Genomic DNA, 23,532 nt, shown 5'->3' on the forward strand with positions numbered 1-23,532 from the left:
GGTACGCTCTACGTTGGATTTTTGGCTCCGGACACTTCAAATCCATTAAAAACTAAATCTTTTACAAAAATATTGAATAAAGGGGATGTATTTGTGTTCCCACAAGGATTAATTCATTTTCAATATAATATTGGAGATACAAATGCAATTGTTTTTGGTGCTTTGAATAGCCAAAATGCTGGGCTAATTGTGGTTGGAAGTGAATTATTTGGAACAAATCCACCACTTGTGGATGATGTTCTTTCAAAAGCATTTCAATTGGACAAGAAAATGGTGAAACAACTTCAAGGATTGTTCTCTTAGTACGTAGCTTGGTTTGTTGGCTATCTAAACTTTTATCTTGTTTGTGAGGGATCGATTCCCCTTCTTGTAATCTCCCCGGACCCTGTTTCCCTTTCCTCTAATAACCCCAATTTAAATTATAAAAAAAGTATACCAAGTGGGTACTATTGGTTGTTTTCATGTAATATGTATTTGTTTGCAATTAATTTTGTAATGTTTGAGAGATAACTAAGAACGTTTGGATAGTTGTGTTGATGTTCTTGACCAAAATTCATGATGAATCGTCATAATTTGTTATTAAAACAAATCTAGTGAGAGGTTGTTGATTGGAATAATCCACAAAATTATTATTTGTTTTTTTAGAGGAAGAGGATTAAGAAGTGATAAAAAAAAAAGGATTAAGAAGTCAACAGGAAAAGATTAATTGAATCCACATAGAATATAGTAATATCAGTAATGTTTATATATCATAATTTAATTAGTCAGGAAAGGGCAAACTAGAACAAATTGATCAGGCCATGTAACTGATAATACATGTTCACAGAAAACAACATAGCAAATTAATTAAACTCTAGTTTTTAAATTTGTTTTGTTGTACTCTTAGATTTAGATTGCTTTTCTAAGCATTGTATGCATAAGGGTGACTAATTAATTGATATTGTTCGAAATCATAGACTGATCAGGATCTTGAATTGAAACTTCTGTAGAAGGAGGTGGATGGTGATGATGATGGTGGTGATGGTGATGATGATGGTGGTGGTGATGGTGGTGGTGATGGTGATGGTGGTGGTGCGGAGGAGTTGGCGGTGGAGGTGGTGGAATAGTTGGGGGTTCTTCTGGAGGTGCTGGAATAGTTGGGGGTTCTACCGGAGGTTGTGGAATAGTTGGGGGTTCTGCTGGAGGTGATGGAATAGTTGGGGGTTCTGCCGGAGATGGTGAACTACTGGGGGTTTGTGCCGGAGATGGTAAAATACTGGGGGTTTGTGCCGGTGATGGTGAACTACTGGGGGTTTGTGCTGGAGATGGTGGACTGCCTTGGGTTTCTACTGGAGGTGGTGAACTGCCAGGGGAATCTACTGGAGGTGGCGAACTACCTGGGGATTTTTCTGGAGGTGGTGGAGTATCGGGGGTTTCTTCTGGAGGTGGTGGAGTACCGGGGGCTTCTTCTGGAGGTTGTGGAGTACCTGGGGTTTCTTCTGGAGGTGGTGCAGTACCGGGGGATTCTTCTGGAGGTTGTGGAGTACCTGGGGTTTCTTCCGGAGGTGGTGGAGTAACGGGGGTTTCTTCTGTAGGTGGTGGACTACCTGGGGTTTCTTCTGGAGGTGGTGCACTACCTGAGGTTTCTTCTGGGGGTGGTGCACTACCTGAGGTTTCTTCTGGAGATGGTGAAACAACCGGACTTGCCACATCTGGAGATTCATCTGAAGGAGGAGGGGTAATCGAAAGATCATCAAAAGCAGACAAAAAATTTATTGGGAATTTTTTATCACGAAGGATATCTAAATGATCATCATCAACATTGGGTCCATTTCTAAAGAAGTAGTCTCTTCTTAGGGAAAGAGTCGGAGTAAAAAGCAAGACAAAGCCAAGGAGAAGACAGAGATGTGAATGAGAAGTAGCCATTTTTTTTTGTGAATCACTAATGAGTTGTGCTAATGATGAAAAACTATGAAGAAAACATTGGCTTATATAGTTGAAGAGTGCTTAGTGGAATTAAATTATGCATTATCTCCTCATTATATTGTGTTTACTTGCATTTACTCCACATTGACTCAAATGTAGCTTAGACCGTTGGTAGCATTAAAGTACAAGTACATGAGTCCAATTTACTTGTCATTGTTTCTCATTTATATTCTTAAGAAAACATTAATTAAATAGATACAATAATTTGACTAAATTATCAGTTTTTTTCTTTAATCTCAATTTAATATTACTTTATTTTCCGTTTTATTATTTTTTTTCTCTCCATATTTATTAAGGAAAAAGGTGCAAATTAATAATTTAATTTTCTAAAATAACATCTATTTTAGATCAATTATTTTAAATATGCACAACAACTAGAATGAATTAAAGAATGTATTTTCTAATGTTTTTAGTTATATTAAAGAAATTTTAAGGCCAATAGACTTTTTGAAATATAGTCTGAACTCATGGTAGAAATCTGATTGAAATATTGATGATGGTTGTGTGAAAAGGAGCAAACTTCAAAGTTAACGAAAAAAAAGGAGGAAATAATATGATTTTAAGCATAATTAGTCAAATAAAAATTTGAAAAGAGTAATTAAACTTTAATGCTACCAACTGTCTAAGAAGATTGCATAGTATCTTTTATTAACTTTGTTTTAATTTATGTGATATTTTTTAGGAAAACTTACATAAATCTTGTTAATTCGGGAGTTTATTACTTAGATACACTTTAGTTTGTAATATTATGATATTACCAGATTTTGGTGCGTCCAGATACGTTCAGATACATGTATCTCAAGATACATGAAGTCAAAATTATGTGTAATTTGTTCTAGATACATTGTATCCAAGTGTGTTCGCATGTATTTAGGTCGCCTACCTCCCATCTCGTTCGTCACTCTCCTGTGTATCTTATATCCTAGATACATGTGAATCACACCGGATACAGATAGATACATGTATCTAGTGTGATTCGTATGTATTTGGATACATAACAAATTTTGCTCGTCATCCTACCTATCTCGCTCTCCTCTATCCCTATTTTAGCGTATCTGGTAGCAAAAATACATGTATCTAGGTATATATTCTTCAATATATGGAAAAAAGTTCTTTATTAGTAGTAAAATACGTAATATTTTGAAAGTATATTAATAATACTATGTATGGTAGTTGAGTATGTCTAATTATGTAGTTTCTCCTATTTTTTACTTTTCGAGATTCAAACTTTTAAATTTTAACTGTACTTTTGGACATTGAATCTTTTAGTTTTTAAAATAAAAGTTACACGTTTGGAAATTACGTAAAAGGTATTGTTCCCTCCATTCCTTTTTACTTGTCACGGTTTCCTTTTTGAGAGTCAAACGATATAAACTTTGACCAATATTTTAAAATGTATTTTTTCCATCATATTGATATAAGAAAATAATATATATATATATATATATATATTATTTTCCAACAAATTATTATTGACAACAAGAACATTTTTTAAGGTTCATTTACTCCAAAATAAAATTATTATGGGAAAATTACGCAATTAAGCAAACATATACTAGTTAATTAGTTAACATAGCTACAGTTTGCATTAATTACAATTCAGAACTTACTTCTAGCTATAATTGCATTCTCTCTCTCGCCTCTCTCTTCTCTTCCTCTCTCCCTCGCTTCTATCCCCTCTATCTGGAATCTCGCTTGCCACCCTATTTTTTTTCCAGTCATCTCTCCCTTGCCTTTCTCCTCTCCCTACCCAGTCTCTCTCTCGCTTCTCTTCTGTCAATCTCTCTCTCTCTCACTTTATACAAATACAAATGTATAATTTATGTTTGTGTTTGTATAAAGTGAGAGAGACGGGATATACAAATACAAATACAAATACATATCTCTCCGTCCTATATACTTATAATTATACAAATACAAATCTTCCCTTGTCCAATTCTCTTTTGCCTTTCTCTCTCTCGCTTTATACAAATACAAATGTTTTAAATATATTCAATTGTATAAGAATTCAAATTGTATGCAGAAATACAATCGTAATTAACAAACTATAGCTATGGAGCATAATTAAGCTATTTTTGAGTGGTTATATGCGAAAATTTCCCGCTAATTTCATGTTTAAATAGTATTAGGACCTTTATTATTATTCAATTAATTAATTAATTAATTTTTAACTAAATAATAGTCTATCCAATATATATCAAGTGGTCGATTATTGATAATTTAGTTGAGTAGAAAAAAAAAAAATATATATATATATATGTATTAACATTTGACACGGACCATGCTATGATATATACTCATATATATACTTATCTATTGTTCATTAATCATTATCAATATAATGCTTCTCTCGATTTTTATTTTTATTTTTATTTTTTTAAATGAAAGATATAATTATCCCCAAAAGTGTTCACTATAGTCTCATGAATCTAAATGATCTCCCGCCAAGTAAATCGCAATTTATACTTACATTTTAGAGTAAATTTTAGGTTTAGCAAACATAAAAATCATATTTGTATGTTATAGCTATAGTTTGTATAATTGCATCAGATTTGTATAAATCGTTGACAGCCTCTCATTTGTATAAATCACTGGGAGCCTCTCGTTTGTATAAATCGCTGGCAGTCTCTCAATTCAATTGTATATATGTAATTACTATGTATATGTATCAATAATTGTGTTTGTATATCTGCATAAAATTTGAATTTGTATACAATTGAATCGAAATAAAACATGTGTATATCAAATCTCTCTCTCTCTCTCTCGCTTTATACAACACAAATTCTACATTGTAATTTGTATAATTTGTGTTTGTATAAAGCGAGAAAGAGAGAAAGGAAAAAAAGAACTGGTAGGGAAAGATCTGTATTTGTATAATTCTAAATGTATAGGACGAAAATATATGTATTTGTATTTGTATATACAATTTTCTCTCGCTTTATACAAACACAAACGTAATTTATACATTTGTGTTTGTATAAAGTGAGAGTGGCGAGCGAGATTCGTTGGGGAGGGAGGCGAATGACAACTGTTTATTACGGGTTACAATTAAATGGAACTGTGGTTATAGCATTTAATTTGAATTAATAATTTGCTATTTTATACAATTTTTCCTATATTTTATACTTATAATAATAATACAAAATGTATTTTGATTAGAAATTAAAAAACTTATTTTCATACGAATTTGACCACAGAGTCTAAATAACTTAGGTTTTTTGCTTCAACTTTGAATTACTCCTTAGGCCAACTTTTTTTTTTTCCTGAAATCCCACTAGTTTAGGAGCTAATTGCTTAGATACACTCTAGTTTGCAATATTACGAATCTTACCAGATTTTGGTGTATCCAGATACATCTAGATACATGTATCTTGATATACAAGAGGTCAAAATTAGGTGTATTTTGTTCCAGATACACTGTATCCAAGTAGATTCACATGTATCTAGGATTCGTAGACAAATCTTGTTCGCCTCCTTCGTCTCTCTCCCATCTCGCTCGCCACTCCCAATGAATCTGGTATCACAGATACATGTGAATCACTATACATACAAAAACATGTATGTACTGTGTATCTAGTGTAATTTACATGTATTTGTGATACATAATTATCTCGCTCGCCTCCCTCCCTATCTTACTCGCCTATCTATCTCTTTGTTTTAGTGTATCTGATATAAAAAATACATGTATTTAGGTGTATCTCCCTCAATATATAATTTTAAAAACTCTTAATTAGTGATAAAATACGTAATTATTTAAAAATATAGATAGAATTAATATATACGATATGAATATATGCCTACTAAGATAGTTTTCCCTTCTAATGAAGATCAATGTGATACTCCTTCTATGACTTAATTAATTACTACAACAATAGAAAATTCCTAATACTATATTCAAGGGAAAAATTGCAAAAAATGAAAATTGTCATATAAAATACTATATAAGAAATTTTGGAATGATTATAATATTCCAATAGGCAATAGCTTGCCATGATCCAAGAAAATTGGAATCAATACAAATCATTCTTTCTAGCATTTGATCAAATAAAATCATAATAATATAATCTTGACCTATTTTTATAACCCTAGCATATATCAAATCATTACAACATTAAGAAAGAGAAATTATCACTTGAAACTTCAGGAGAAGGAGCTGGTGTTGATTGATCTTCCGGTTCATCACTTGAAACTTCAGGAGAAGGAGCTGGTGTTGGTTGATCTTCATGTCCATGATGGTGGCCTTCATGGCCATGGTGATGGTGATGGTGATGATGATGGTGGTGGTGGTGGTGGTGGTGATGACGACGATGATGATGATGTTTATGTTCCTGAGGAGAGGGTGAAATAGTAATTTCTCCGGTAGATGGTGGGCTAATTGGCGCATCTGCCGGTGAATCTTGAGGAGAGGGTGAAATAGTAATTTCTCCGGTAGATGGTGGGCTAATTGGCACATCTACTGGTGAACCTTGAGGAGAAGGTGAAATAGTAATTTCTCCAGTAGATGGTGGGCTAACTGGTACATCTACTGGTGAATCTTGAGGAGAGGGTGAAATAATAATTTCTCCAGTAGATGGTGGGCTAACTGGCGCATCTACCGGTGAATCTTGAGAAGAGGGTGAAATAATAATTTCTCCAGTAGATGGTGAGTTAATTGGCACATCTACCGGTGAATCTTGAGGAGATGGTGAAATAGTAATTTCTCCGGAACCTAATGGGCTAATTGAGGTTGATGTGTCATCACTAGGAGAAGGTGCAATTGGTGTATCTTCCAAAAAAATAATATTCCTAGAGAGAGTTGGAGCTGAGAGAAACAAAAGGCCAAAGAGAATAGAGGCGAGTAAGTGTAAAGAAGAGGCCATTTTTGCAACTCAGTAAATTGTATTGTAATTGCAATTGTGAGAAAAGTGTAAAGAAAATAGTGGCTTATATAGAGGAGACATGGTCTTTTGGCATTAAATTATAATCTATTTTCTTTAATTTCCTTAGATTTACTTTCTAAGAATTAAGATTCTCATAAGTTTTACTATTTGACTTGATCGCATCTTAAAATATTGGTCAAAGTTAATGTACTTTAAAAAATATTAGTCAAAGTTTACATAGTTTGACTGACGAAAACTGCATATGACAAGTAAAATGGGAAGGGGGAGTATCTTTTTTAAAAGTCAAAGTAAAGAATAAATTTCGAATATTCGCTATCTGAAACAAATATTTTTAATTATGTTCACATTATTAGATTATTCAAGACTGAACTTCTCAAATGGTCATTCAACTTGTAGAAATATCTCACTAAAATATCTTTTAGATTTTTTTTGGTCAATATAGTCATCAAATTATGCTCATATTTCCAACAAAATAAAAATTAATAACATTTTTAACAAAAGTTTACATGCCATACTTATAAGATTTTATTTTTAGACACAATACCCCTTTAACTCATTATATAAAACTCATTTGACCATTTTTAATTACTTTTTTTAGCGGATGAAATAAATATTCTAGCCCATTCATTAGAAGTTAATTATTTCTGAAATTTATTTTCATGTATAGTAATTAGTACTAAATTACTAATTAATCTCTCACTTGTAATTAAGGTATTGTTATATCTAGTAAAAGATTTAATGTAGTACCAAATATGCATAAGATTTAGTTGTCTAATACACACACATATAGTACATTCTCTAAAATTGTTGTTTATCTATAGTACCAACTATAATTCTCACTTGTAATTAAGGTATTAATGTAGTAAAAAGTTAAATGTATTACTAATTATGCATAAGATTTAATTGTGTGTATATATAGTCATCTAATAAATATGTAACCATATAAATGTATCTATGTAAATTGATTTGATATATAAGGCTAGTAAGTTTATAGTCTGTTTAAACTGCTTACCAAGAGAAAATTAAGGAATATTTACATTGATGAATTGAATTACATGAAAACTATTAATATCTACAAATAGGAGAATTATTACCCTTTTTTTACCAATTTAATTATGTGGCATGGTTGGAATTTCGAGACTCCAATTTCTAAATTTGATCGTAATTTGGATATAGAAGTTTTAAGTTTTTTGAAACAAATATTTAAAAGATATATTAAGAAATTTTGATTAAAAAAACTTGGTTAACTTTCGAAATTTTAATTATATCACATAAAATGGGACGTTAACTATATGAATCATTTGTATCAACTTCGAATCCATTTGGTTTGTTTCATTTTCCTACTTACGTAAATATATAATATAATGTGTTAAGGGGTACTATATTTATAAACGGATCCTAATTAAAGATGGCATGTAAACTTCCAATAAAAAACATTTTTTTGTTAGATTTTACTTTGCTGGAAATATGAGCACAGTTTGATAACCATATTATTTTAAAAAAATCATTCTTTAAATTATTAGGAATTGTCTAATTATGATAATGCCAAGAATCTATTTTGTTAAAAAATAATTTGTCTATGAATCCATTTATTAATTATCATTATTTATTTCAAATATAGTCAAGATATTTTAGTTTATCACAACTATTTTTTTAAAATTTTTGGGTAACTTACAAAAATTTCATTAGTTTAGGAGTTAATTACTTCGATTCACGCTAGTTTACAATATTACGAATCTTGTCAGATGTTGTACTTCGGATACATGTATTTGGCGTGTCTAGGTACGTCTAGATACATGTATCTCAGGTATATATGGTCAAAATTAGGTGTAATTTCTTTGAGATACACTGTAATGAAGTAGATTCACATGTATCTGACTTGATCACGCTCACCTCTCTCCCTGTATCTGGTCTAATACATTATCTAATGTGATTCACATGTATATGGGAATCTCGCTCGCCTCACTCTTAACTCTCTCGACTTTCTCTCTCTATTTTAGTGTATCTAATAGCAAAAATGCATATACCTAGGTGTATCTGACTTACAATCTAGTATAAAATTATTAATTAGTGAGATAATATATATTATTTCAAACAATGGTAGGAATGCTTATTTAATTAGATAGTTTTTCCTTAATTTTTTGCGCAAAAAAAAAATACTTCATTCTAAATTTTTTTATTATATTTCTTAGAAATGGCTGATTGTAGGATAGATCGTAGTATTATGTTGGAATATAGTTCACCTAATGTTGGTTAGAAATATATTTTATATTCCCTCGGTTTCATATTAACTGAATTTGTAAGGCAATGTACATCGATTAAAAAATATATTTAAGTTCCTAATTAAAACCATATCTTCCACTATGGCCCTTTGTGAAATCATAAATATAACTTGTAAGTAGTGCAATCTATCTCCTAGAAAATATAAAACTTCATTAAAGAAACAGATAAATATGACAAAAAATTAAACATGTATCTTAAACTTTGAACAATTTAATTACTTTAACAATGAAAAAAGGCCCAAAAATTTACTTAATTTGGAATAGAGGAAGTAAAAGAATTGACAAAACTTGAATGAATCGAAAAACCCAACAAAAATATCGAAACACTAAAAAATCGACTTTATTAGTTTGATTTGATGCTAATATTTGAAAAATTGATTTGATTGATGTATTTTTTTTTACTTAAATCACAATGCCTAATCAACTTGCAGTATAACGTATTCAGTATAATTAGATCCGTCAATACGGGCTATGCCTGTTGAGGGGATCTAATTTAACCAATGATTTGCTAGGGTTGAGCTAAGATTTTTAGAGTCCATTTAAGAAAATATTTTTTTTAACCCGGCCTGAATAAGCTTGCTGATTCATAGGGCTTGAGAAATATGGATAGGGCTGGCCCATGGGCCAAATAAAAATTAATTAAAAAATAAAAATAAAATAGAGTATTAAAAATAGGGAAAATTGTACATAATGGCAAACTATTAATTCAAATTAAATGGTATAATCACACTTTGATTTAATTGTGTCCTATAGCAAACTGTTTGCCAGCGCCTCTCTCCCTCAAACTCTCGCTCGCCACTCTCCTCTCTCGCTCACTCTCTCTGTGCTCGCCTCTCTCGCTTTATACACAAAAGTGTATAAATTGCGTTTCTGTTTGTATAAAGCGAGAGAAAATTGTATATACACATGCAAATACATATATATTCGTCCTATACACTTATAATTATACAATAAAAATATTCCCCTGCCCAGTTCTCTTTTGTCTTTCTCTCTTTCTCATTTTATACAACAGAATTGTATAAATTGTGTTTCTGTTCGTATAAAGCGCGAGAAAATTGTATATACACATGCAAATACATATATATTCGTCCTATACACTTATAATTATACAATAAAAATATTCCCCTGCCCAGTTCTCTTTTGTCTTTCTCTCTTTCTCGTTTTATACAACAGAATTGTATAAATTGTGTTTCTGTTTGTATAAAGCGCGAGAAAATTGTATATACACATGCAAATACATATATATTCGTCCTATACACTTATAATTATACAATAAAAATATTCCCCTGCCCAGTTTTATGTTTGTATAATGAAATTATACAATTCTGAAGAGGAGCCAACGAATTATACAATTGCTCTTTTTGTATATATGTATAGCGAAATAGACAGCTTTTAATTGTATATGTATAGCGAATTATACATATATATGTTTGCTATGGAGCGCAATTATGCAAACTTTGCTATAACATACAAATATGATTTTTTTTGTTTGCTAAATGTGAAAGTTTCCCTTAAAAATAAGTGCAAGCGTCCAAACTCAAAATCTATTTAAAGTTTTAAATACTAAATTTTAAATTTCCCTAAAATTTCTTGGGAATCACTATATAGGCCGTAGCCTATTTATTCACCATTTTATGGATGAAATATTGTCATATTTTTTGTATTTTATTGTGATTATTGGAAAATAATTATGTTAATATTTCGATTTAGCTTTTTATATTTTACTTGAAATCAAACTTAATAAATATTATAAAGATAATTTTATTTGTGAATGTGATTGACAAGTAGTAACACTAACACCATATAATATTGTCTTGTCGATATTTATTATATTATTTTTAAATTATAATTTAATTTAAAAAATTATAAAAATAATATTTTTAAAAAAGTGGGCTAGCCCGCAGCCCACGTACTTGTGGATTGGGTAGGCCGGTTCTAGCACGAAAAAAAATGGGTCAGTCCGGCCTAATCCGTCAAATTTCAAAGCTTGTATGAATTAGCTCGAAAGAGATGGCTCAGCCCATATTGATAACTCTAAGTATAACGTATTCAACATTTATAATGTATTTAATTTAAAATATACTCTCAATTTAGAACGGTGGGTAGAGACCCAAAAAATTCTGGCTATATTTTTCACACCTCAAATATATAGTCTTTGATTTTTATCTTTTAGCATTTTAAATAACAAATAAGTGATCAAATATATATATTTGAATAAGAACAACATTTCGTAGGGCATGAGTTTATATTCTCGTATCATAATATCTCGCAAGTTATGTCGTAAACAAGTTATGCCCTTGACACCGAAATAGCAAACAACTCTTTTGTTTTTTAAGTAATTTGTATATTATTAGTATCACATAGCATCCCATAAGTTATGTCGTATGTCTCTATATACAAAAGGTAAGAATTTTTCTTAAGTGCTAAAAGTTGCACAAGGCTCGCCTCTCGACACACACCTTAAGAAATAATAAATAATTTAAATCTAATGCTTTGAAAAATATATTAGATGATAAATTGTATTTAATATCAAGGAAAAAATAGACAAAACGGGGTATTATCTCTTGATTTTTCAAATTTGACAAGTATTATTATTTTTAATATAGTGGATAAGTAAAGATGAACTGAGGGAGTGTATATATTCTTCTTTTATTAGAAAAAAGTCTAATTGTTATGATAGTATTATGCTGGAATATAGTTAACTTAATGCATGTTTAGAAATATATTATCATATATTTTATAAAAATAAAACTGACAAAACTAGAATAAATCAAAATCCAACAAAAAATCGAAGCAGTAAAAAATCAAATAAATTAATTTGATTTGATTCCAATATTTGAAAAATCAATTTGATTGATTTACCTTTTTTTTTACTTACATCAAAATGTGAACACTCCTAATCAACTCACAGTATAACATATTCAACATTTATATAATGTATTTAATTTAAAGTAAAATCTCAAATTAGAATGATGAAAATTCTGATTTTACACTAAAACTCTTGCTGATGTACTTTAATTTTTGGGAAGCTCATCCATCGATTAATTTATCGTGTATAATCACATATTAAAACCACATTTGAATTTCTCTTAAATTCGACATCAATTCGTTTAGGTTGATATTTTTGTATAGCATAGAAGTTGTAATTCACATTTTAAAGAAACAATAGATTAAATGAGCAACATTACTTCCTATTTTGTGACTAACATAATTATTGTGTGAGATTTTTTTGTGTCTCGCAATAAATAAAATTTGCAAGTCGAAATAGTGTAGTTTTTGGGTTTCACTTTTTTCTTTTTGACGAGAAAAACCTTACATAACTGAAGTTAATTAGTGGGATACAAAATAAAACTTTTCGTGACATGGTATTATTATTTTTGTTCATTCTTGTCTGAAATATGGCAACTCGTATCGTATATTGGAAAATCATAAATCAAAAAATTGTAAAATATAAAGCATGAAAAAAGTAAAAAATGTAATATGAATTTTAAATTGTCACATTTGGAATAATTTCCTACTCCTAATTTACTACTTGTACTTTTTAAAGACAAAATAAATAACATTATTTTTTTCTTTTTCTCTTTTGTTGATAATTCTGATTTTAATTGTCATCTGAATTGATTTATAGAGTTGTTTAGGTTTTCCACATTGTGAAATTATGTCCACTACTTACTTAACTCTCCCCTCATATGCAATTTCAACATTTAAATTCTATGATGTTCAATTTTTAAGATTTTTAACATTAAATTCATTATTCTTTAACATTACTGGAATGGACTTACTATTTGAATACTTATTCTTTTGAATGTTTACATATAAATTTATATTTTAAATTAAAAGCATTAGATTCATATTAGTTCAATATATAAATAATTTTGATCTAATTTTGTAACCCTTGTATATTATATAAAATAAAAGGTATTACAAAGTTTTGAAATAAAAAACATCAATTGATTATGAAAGTTTAGAAGAATGAGCTAATGCATCGGCTATAGGTTCTTGTGTGGGTGGTGGAGTAATGTGTCTCCAAATTGATGGGTTAATTGGAGGTTCTTGACACTTAGGAGTAGGAGTAGGAGCAGGAGCAGGAGTAGGAGGAGGATGATGAGGTAATATAATGATGACATCTGATGAATTTTGAGGAGATGGCGAAACACTAATTTCTCCATTATTAAGTAATAAAACACTTGTTGAAGTATTTTTCAAATGCATTTTTCTAGAGAGAGTTGGAGTTGAGAGAAAGAAAAGGCCAATAAAAAGAGTAAGGAGTAAATGTGCAAAGGTGGCCATTTTTTGTGAATTGGTGAGAAATTGTGAAGAAAATAGTTTGCTTATATAGTGGAAATATGGTTTTATTGAATTAAATTATGGCTTAACTCCTCTTTGAATTTGTTTTCCCTGCATTTACTAGTCAAGATTGAATTAATTTTAATTTCTGTGCATTTAAAGTTTGTTAATCATTTTTTAAAATTCAAACTTATGGAATTATTACATGTGATACATAGTTATTATCGATGAAAAATTGAATTAATAGCTCACTTGGGCCAATAACAGTCTTATATTGGGCCTAACAGATAAATAGGTCTGCTAAGATTACACCAAAATGGGACGGGTCATTCAAACAAATGTTCCTATTTTAGGACGATCTTTAAAAATTTTATTTTTTAGTATTTTAAATAACAAATAAGTTATCGAATATATTTCTGAATAACAAATAACTTTTCGTAGGACAGTAGTTTGTATTCTTATATCATAATATCCCACAAGTTATGTCGTAAAAACATAACAAGTCATGTCCTTACGCCGAAATAACGAACAACTTTTTTTGTTTTTTTAAGTTTGTATATTAGTATCATATAATATCCCATTTCTATCTTCCTTCCGATCTTTGATTACTAAAGTTGATGAATAATTTGCTTGTAAATTCCTTTTATTCATCAATACAAAGCTTAGTTTATGGCCTAATCATTGCGACCCCCTTTAGTGAGGAGACACTCCTCCGAAAGTTATAAGACTATTTTGTTGAGTTCCTTAGAAAGAGTTGTCTAGTGTCTCGAAATCCATCAATACAAAGCTTGTAAATTCCTTTTATTCATTAATACTTAATTAGATTCACACTTGTTTACAATATTACAAATCTTATCAAATTTTGAACTTTGGATACATGTATCTGAAACATCTGGATACGTTTAGATACATGTATCACAAATACACGGGGTCATAATTACGTATATTTTTTTTGAGATACACATTGTATTCAAATGGATTCACATGTATCTGACTCTCTCGCTCGCGTCTCTCTCAATATCTGGTCAGATACATGTATCTAGTGTGATTCACATGTATTTGGGAATCTCACTCATCTCCCTCCTATCTCGCTCTCATGTCTTTCTTTTTAGTGTACATGATAGAAAAAATACATGTATTTAGGTGTATCTAACTTGAAATCTAGTATGCAATTATTAATTAGTTAGACAATTTCAAACCATATTGAGAATTAGTAAATATGATAGAAGTGTTTGTCTAATTACGGAGATATTCCTTAATTTTTTACCAAAAAAATACTTCATTATAATTTCTTTATTATATTTCTTAGAAATTGCTGGATATATATTCTTAAAAAGTCTAATTGTTTTGGTAGTATTATGTTGGAGTATAGTTAACCTAATGTGTGGTTAGAAATATATTATCATATATTTTATAAATGAATTAAAAAAATTGAAAAAAAATCGAATAACCCAACAAAAAATCAAAGTGGTAAATATCAACTTAATTAATTTGACTTGGTTCCAATATTTTAATAATCGATTTGATTGATTTAATTATTTTTTACTTAAATCAAAATGTGAACACCCCTAATCAACTTACAGTATAACGTATTCAACATTTATAATGCATTTAATTTAAAATATAACCTCTGTTTAGAATGATAGGTAGAGAAATTCAAGTTCGTGTAGTTCATTTTTTTGTGGTTGTGGCAAGCACATAACCATCATAAATTTTAGCAATCGGTGATATATTTTTATATTTAATTATTGGTCCATTATGATTTTTGACGGGATCATCAATGAAAAATTCGATTTTATACTAAAGCTCTTCCTAATCTACCTTAATTTTTGAGAAATCCATCCATCAGTTAATTTATTGTGTATAATCACATATTAACATTTTAAAACCATTTCAATCATCTGATTTTTTCTTAAATTCGATATCAATTCGTTTAGGGTGATATTGTGTACCTTAACATGCAATTTAACATAGAAGTTGTAATTCACATGTTTAGAACGAATAGATTAAATGAGCAACATTACTTTCTATTTTGTGAATCACATAATTATTGTGTGAGATTTTTTTGTTTCGTAAAAAAAATAATTCAAAATTTATAAGCCCAATAGTGTAGTTTTTGGATTTTACTTTTTTTTTTATAGGTGAGATAAGAAAAACCTTACACAATTGAAGTCAAATGCGTTATGCGTGTGTCACGACCCAGACCGTCGTGATTGGCACTCACACTAACCCTCCGATGGGAGAACCATTAATACTAATTAGCTAACCAAAGAACCAAACAACTAAGGCATTAAAGTTATGGAAGCAAGTTAAGTGCTAAGGAAAAGATAGGGAGTTCCCATAAACTCCAACAAAAGTCTAACAACCGAAACTAACATTGCGGAAATAACGCCTAGAACCTGAAAGTCAATGTACCAAAACTCTAACAAGATCCATAAGTCTAAACAAGAAGGGGTACAACCACATACTAAGCATAAGAAATCTAAAGTACTAGTCTAAGTCCGAAATGTGGATGTAGACAGAAAGAGAACTCATGGCAGCCCGGAAGAACTGACTCACCCTTGAATTCGAACGATCACTGATCTTCTAAACGAGATATGTCAATAGTCGCTTGAAGATGCCCTGTACTCAACGAAGAAAGAGCTAGTGTAGTGTCAGTACACAACCACAGTGTACTGATAGGATCACGCGGTTATCCCACTAAGTGCAACATACATAAGCCATTACAACATAATTATAATATGCATACACCGAACATATACAATATCAATATCATTTACGAACAACGTACAATTTCACAATTATCAAGATATACAATTATGTCAAGCCAATGGTCCTCTCATGGAACCCAAACCCAAACTGTTAGCATGCCGGTACGTGGTATCCGATTCAATGTTTATGCCGGAACGTGGCAATCGATTCAAGTTAGTGTGTTGGAACGCAACACCCGATCCATTCAACAAGCCACAATCACAATCACAAAGTACATTCTCACAATCATATAATCAAGTCAAGATTCATGGCATTCATCATTCATCTACCCTTATACAATTATTGTGATCAATAGTGCAACATTCGCATACATACACGTATTATAATGAAGCAAGAACAAACATATATCGCACAATCATGAAATCCCAACCATCACCTACCTCGAAACAAGCTTGAATCCCTTAAAAAACTTGATTCTTCCCTTTCTGGATTCGTTCCGCTTGTTCTTGGTTTACAAACAATTAATTTAACACGGAAATCAATAAACAATAACTAATTACCCGAATTACTAACAATTCTATCAACCCTAAATCATACCCACGATCCCCATACCCAAATTAGGGCTTTCTTCACCATAATTTCCATACTGAAACCCTTCACATCGATAATTACCCATTAGATTATGTTCTACGGATCAAAAAATGGATTCTGGGAGTTAAAATCTTACCTCTAGGCTCAAGAATGGTGAAAAACTGTCAAGAAAATCCCTAGGTTAGTTCCTTAGCTCTCAAGTTTGGAAATTGCAGGATAAAACGTTTTTGGGGTGTATTTCCGACTTTAAGTCGCATCTGCCCCGCCCTGGCTGCACTCATCACGCTATAACGGCCCCGTCTTGGCAACAGAAATCCCGCTTCAATAGCTTGCATGGAAACAGTAAGCAAAATTAATAATTCCAAGACCCCATTTCGCAACACACCTTCAACCAACGGCACTAAAAACTATCAGTTCACGCTAAGATCAATTTTGGGAGTTCTACTCGCCCGAATTCAATTTCGTAAAGTCGTACGGGTTCCTTAACGTCTTAGCTATCTACGCATGTGATCGAATTCATAATTAGATCACCCAATTGCTACCAGACTTCCCTAGACCTCACATACTCCGATTTCGTCCAAATATGGACTAGGTTGGGAAATCTCAGGTTACTACGAAAAAACTTTTCGGCCCAAAATTTTTCCCCGTTGGCTTTTCTATAACGACGGAAACAGGTCGTTACAGTGTGAGATACATAATAAAGCTTTTCGTGATTGAACATTATTGTTTTAGTTCATCCTTGTCACAAATATACCAACTCGTATTGTATATTAATGGAAAATTATGAATCAACAAATTGTAAAAATATAGCACAAAAAAGGTAAAAAAATGTAATGTGAAGTTTCAAATATAACGTCAGTTATTTTTTCCTTTTTTCTCTTTTGTTGATAATTCTGATTTTTAATTGTCATTTGAATAAATTTATAGGGCTGATTTCGTTTTACCACATTTAAATATTGTGAAATTATATCCACTACTTACTTAACTCACCACTCACATGCAATTTTAACATTTCAATTCAATGGCGTTTAATTTTTAAGATTTTTAACATTAAATTCATTATATTTTAACATTACTGGAATGGACTTACTATTTGAATAATTTTTTAGAGAATGTTTACACATAAATTTATATTTTAAATTGAAAGCATTAAATTCAGATTAATCCAGGACTCAACACTCTATTCCCCTCTGTCTTTCAAAAAAAAAAAAATCCCTTTTCATTAAACTTTTTTAATATAAATAATTTTGATCTAATTTTGTAACCCTTGTTTGTATAAAAGGTATTACAATGTTAAGAAATAAAAAACATCAATTGATTATGAAACTTCAGAAGAACGAGTTGATGCTTTAGTTGTAGGTTCTTGTGTGGGTGGTGGAGTAATGCGTCTCCAAATTGATGGGCTAATTGGAGGTTCTTGACACTTAGGAGTAGGAGCAGGAGCAGGAGGATGAGGATGATGATGAGGTAATATAATGATGACATCTGATAATTTTTGAGGGGATGGTGAAACAGTAATTTCTTCAGGTAATAAAACACTTGTTGAAGTATTTTTCAAATGCACTTTTCTTGAGAGAATTGGAGTTGTGAGAAAGAAAAGGCCAATAAAAAGAGTAAAGAGTAAATGTGCAAAGGTGGCCATTTTGTGAATTGGTGAGAAATTGTAAAGAAAATAGTTGCTTATATAGTGGAAATATGGTTTTATTGAATTAAATTGTGGTTTAACTCCTCTTTGAATTTGTGTTCCCTGCATTTACTAGTCAAGATTGCATTAATTTTAGTTTTTGTGCATTAAAAGTTTGTTATTTATTTTTTAAAATTCAAACTTTAGGAATTATTACATGTGATACATAGTTAATATTGATGAGAAATTGAGTAAGAGTTCGCTTGGGCCAATAACACTTATATTGGGCCTAACAGATAAATAGGTCTGCTAAGATTACATCAAAATGAGACGGGTCATTCACACAAATATTCCTATTTTGTGACGATTTTTAATTTTTATCTTTTAGTATTTTAATAACAAATAAGTGAACGAATATATCTCTGAATAAGAAACAACTTTTCGTAGGGCAGTATATTACATAACTAAGCTAACATATAGTAATTAATTACGCTCCATAACTATAATTTAATTTAATTATAAATAATTGTTATAGTTAATGAAAATGGCTATAAGGGGGATACCACGTTTTTACATTTGTATCAAAACATGTTATACAAATCAAAACACTCTCTCTCGTATCACACCTACTAATTTATCTCCTAAAATCTCTTACACTCCCTTAAATCACTCAACCACATTAAAATTCAAAATTTGAAAATTTCAGACTCTCTTTCTCCTAATCGTGCATAACCATTCCAACTAACCCTTATTAGTTTTTTTTTTTTTTTTGTATAACCTCTATCAATTATTATTTTTTTGTATTTGTATCTTCTTTTTTTTGAGTTTTTCATTATATTTCATATTTTCAGTCATAATCATGAATATTTCAATAAAATCACTATACATATTCAAATCATGGATGCACAATCTCCATTAAAGAAAATAACTAGAGGTATACATTTGCGTCAACAAAATCTGATGATCTTTCATCTTTTTATTTGGGTTTAACTCAAGATTTCAGAAAAATTACAGGGTCCATTGCCGAAAATAGAGCAAAGGAAGATGCAACAAATCATTTAAAATTGGAATTCAAAAGACGCAAACAAAAAAAGAGGAGGAAAAAAGGTAATGGTTCTGAAAATTTGATGATTGCGAAAAGAAAGAAAAGTAAATATTTGGTTTGTATAAATTATGAACAAACTTTATTTGTATAATTTTTAAAATTATATGTAGTTACTCTATTTGTATATTTGATAAGTCACTATTTTCTGTACATCAAAGATACGTTCCAGCTATTATTTGTATAATTTCAGTATTATTGAGGTATTTGTATATTTTTTGTGATTTGTATATATATCAATACGTTTCAAATTATGTAGTATACGATTCTATGAATTTAGTGTATCAATGTTTATTAAGACTTTCTTACTTTTTAGACCTTATTTGTATATTTTTAACAATTATATACAATTATTTTTTTGTATTTGTATATTATCAGCAAGTATACGTTTCAACTATTAATTTTATATATATTTGTATATTTATTAAGTCATTTTTGACATGTTTATTTAGGAAATTAAATTTAGCTTTCTTTATTTGACAAAAGTCATATTTGATAAGAAATTCTAATAAGATACAATAATCATGATTTGTGGGATTGTTTTCCTTTTTAATAACCTAAATTAATGCCTCATTAATTAAGTTAAGATTTCAATTTGTATAAAAAATAAACTTCCAGCAAGATATACAATAACTAATGAAACTATAGTTATGCTATGTAATTAAGCAAACTATAGCTAAGGAGGCCCATTGTGTTTCAACTCTTGGATATTTATGAAATTTTCCCTTGTTTATATTCTCATATCATAATATCCCGTAAGTTAATTATGTTGTAAAAACATAACAAGTTATGTCCTTGACGCCAAAATAACAAACAATTTTTTTTTGTTTTTTTTAAGTTTGTATATTAGTATCATATAACATGCCATTCATCAATACAAAGCTTAGTTTTGGTGTACTCATTGCGACCCCCTTTAGTGAGGAGACACTCTTCCAAAAGTTACAACACTATTTTGTTGAGTTTCTTAAAAAGAGTTATCTCATGTCTCAAAATTCATCAATACAAAGCTTGTAAATTCCTTTTATTCATTAATAATTAGATTCACGCTAGTTTACAATATTATAAATCTTATCAGATTTTGGACTTCGGATACATGTATTTGGAACATCTAGATATGTTTAGATACATGTATCACAAATGCATGGGATCATAATTAAGTATAATTTTCTTGAGATACACATTGTATTCAAGTAGATTCACATGTATCTGACTCTCTCGCTCGTCTCTCTCTCAGTATCTGGTCAAATACATGTATCTAGTGTGATTCACATGTATTTGGGAATCTCGCTTGTCTCCCTCCTATCTCCCTCACATGTCTTCCTTTTTAGTATACCTGATAGCAAAAATACACGTATTTAGGTGTATCTAACTTGAAATCTAGTATGCAATTATTAATTAGTTAAACAATTTCAAACCATATTAAGAATTAGTAAATATGATAGAAGTGTTTGTCTAATTATGTAGTTTTTCCTTAATTTTTTACCAAAAAAATACTTCATTATAGTTTCTTTATTATATTTCTTAGAAATTGTTGGGTTTATATATATATATATATATATATATATATATATATATATATATATTCTTAAAAAGTCTAATTGTTTTGGTAGTATTGTGTTGGAATATAGTTAGCCTAATGTGTGATTAGAAATATATTATCATATATTTTATAAATGAATTAAAAAATTGAAAAAAAATCGACTTAATTAATTTGATTTGGTTCTAATATTTTAATAATCAATTTGACTGATTTAATTTTATTTTATTTTACTTCAATCAAAATGTGAACACCCCTAATCAACGTATAACGTATTCAACATTTATAATACATTCAATTTAAAATATAACCTCTGTTTAGAACAATGGGTAGAGAAATTCAGTTCGTGTAGTTCAATTTTTTTGTGGTTGTGGGAAGCACATAACCATCATAAATTCTAGCAATCGGTGAGATATTTTTATACTAAACTATTGGTCCATTATGAATTTTGACGAGATCATTAATGAAAAATTCGTTTTTACACTAAAGCTCTTCCTAATCTGCCTTAGATTTTGAGAAATCCACCCATCAATTAATTTATTGTGTATAATCACATATTAACATTTTAAAATCATTTCAATCATCTGAATTTTTCTTAAATTCGATTTCAATTCGTTTAGGTTGATATTTTATACCTTTACATACAATTTAACATCGAAGTTGTAATTCACGTGTTTAGAAAGAATAGATTAAATGAGCAACATTACTTTCTATTTTTTGACTCACATAATTATTGTGTGAGAGTTTTTTGTTTCGCAAAAAAAAAAATTCAAAATTTATAAGCCATAGTGTAGTTTTTGGATTCCACTTTTTTTTTCCCAGTGAGATAAGAAAAATCTTACGCAAGTGAAGTCAATTGCATCATGCGTGACATACATAATAAAGCTTTTCGCGATATAACATTATTATTTTCGTTCATTCTTGACTTAAATATACCAACTCGTATTGTATATTAATGGAAAATCATGTATAAAAAAATTGTAAAAATATAGCACGAAAAAAGGTAAAAAATGTAATATGAAGTTTTAAATATAACGTCATTTTTTTCTTTTTTTTTTCTCTTTTGTTGATAGTTCTGATTTTTAATTGTCGTCTGAATAAATTTATAGATTTGTTTTAGTTTTTCCACTTTTAAAAATTGTGAAATTATATCCACTACTTACTTAACTCACCACTCACATGTAATTTTAACATTTAAATTCAATGGCGTTCAATTTTTAAGATTTTTAGCATTAAATTCATTATATTTTAACATTATTGGAATGGACTTACTATTTGAATAAATTTTTAGTGAATGTTTATACATAAATTTATGCTTTAAATTGAAAGCATTAGATTCAGATTAATTCAGTACTCAACATTGTATTCCCGTCTTTCAAATTTTTTTCCCTTTTCATTAATAATTTTTTTAATATAAATAATTTTGATCTAATTTTGTAACCCTTGTATGTATAAAAGGTATTACAAAGTTAAGAAATAAAAAAAACATCAATTGATTATGAAAGTTCAGAAGAACGAGCTAATGCGTCAGCTGTAGGTTCTTGTGTGGGTGGTGAAACAATAATGTCACTCCAAATTAATGGGTTAATTGGAACTGATGTTGGTTCTTGACGCTTAGGAGCAGGAGTAGGAGCAGGATGATGAGGATGAGGAACTATAATGATGACATTTGATAATTTTTGAGGAGATGGCGAAACAGTATTTTCTCCATAATTAGGTAATAAAAAACTTGTTGAAGTATTTTTCAAATGCATTTTTCTAGAGAGAGTTGGAGTTGAGAGAAATAAAAGGCCAATAAAAAGAGTAAGGAGTAAATGTGCAAAGGTGGCCATTTTTTGTGAATTGGTGAGAAATTGTGAAGAAAATAGTTTCTTATATAGTGGAAATATGGCTTTATTGAATTAAATTATGGTTTATCTCCTCTTCTTATTTCTTTTCCCCGCATTTACTAGTCAAGATTGCATTAATTTTAATTTTTGTGCATTAAATTTATTTTTTTAAAGTCAAATTTATGGAATTATTAAGTGACTTGGTATTGATGAGAAATTGAATTATGAGTTCACTTGGGCCAATAACAGTGGCATATTGGGCCAAACGGGTAAATAGTTCTCCTAAGATTACACCAAAATGAGACGGGTCATTCATACAAATGTTCAAATTTTGGGACGGTTTTTAATTTTTATCTTTCAATAATTTCTATTATATAGAAGAGCCAAGTTGAAGACGACCAAGGGCAAATTTGTCATTTCCTAAATATTCTAGAATATTTGTTTTTATGTTATGGCATAAAAAAATGGTAATAGATTTATAATGACAATACAACCAAATATCTTTTCTTAAATGCCATGTGTATCCTAATGATGTGACATTTAATATGGACCCACATTTTCAATCACATTTTCTATATANTACTTAAGTTGAAGCAATAGAGATTTGAAAGGCTTTGAATCGATCTTTACGAATTTGTTGACCAATGATTAGTATTTTATCAGATGCAAAACTTATGGTGCAAGTATTACAAAAAGAAGATGATAACATTGTAAAAAATAGAT

At 29.7% G+C, this 23,532-nt stretch overlaps 2 protein-coding genes across 2 annotated transcripts; one reads left to right on the top strand and one right to left on the bottom strand.

Annotated features, from left to right (window-relative positions):
* Window positions 1-170: 170 nt before the first annotated feature.
* On the top strand, window positions 171-1,789 carry LOC125852758 (uncharacterized; the record flags this gene model as incomplete). The annotated part of the gene is made up of 3 exons (XM_049532454.1): window positions 171-273; window positions 990-1,071; window positions 1,137-1,789. Coding segments are annotated over 3 exons (838 nt in total), but the record flags the coding sequence as incomplete, so codon positions are not given.
* A 4,279-nt stretch (window positions 1,790-6,068) lies between these two features.
* On the bottom strand, window positions 6,069-6,824 carry LOC125852761 (proline-rich receptor-like protein kinase PERK10). Its single transcript, XM_049532458.1, has 2 exons — window positions 6,269-6,824; window positions 6,069-6,184 (listed from the first exon to the last, which is right to left on the bottom strand). The coding sequence occupies exons 1-2, from the start codon at window positions 6,822-6,824 to the stop codon at window positions 6,069-6,071; spliced, it is 672 nt and encodes a 223-aa protein (XP_049388415.1).
* Between the last annotated feature and the right edge of the window lie 16,708 nt (window positions 6,825-23,532).

Source organism: Solanum stenotomum, unplaced genomic scaffold, assembly GCF_019186545.1.
Source record: "Solanum stenotomum isolate F172 unplaced genomic scaffold, ASM1918654v1 scaffold5017, whole genome shotgun sequence".
In the NCBI taxonomy this organism is placed as follows: domain Eukaryota; kingdom Viridiplantae; phylum Streptophyta; class Magnoliopsida; order Solanales; family Solanaceae; genus Solanum; species Solanum stenotomum.

What these genes read in the sequence shown, in the direction of transcription:
- LOC125852761 (XM_049532458.1), bottom strand. Translation starts at nt 6,824, where the DNA reads ATGGCCTCTTCTTTACACTTACTCGCCTCTATTCTCTTTGGCCTTTTG. An exon ending in TAAACATCATCATCATCGTC is followed by an intron (nt 6,185 to 6,268) that starts GTCATCACCACC and finishes ATGGACATGAAG; the next exon opens with ATCAACCAACACCAGCTCCT.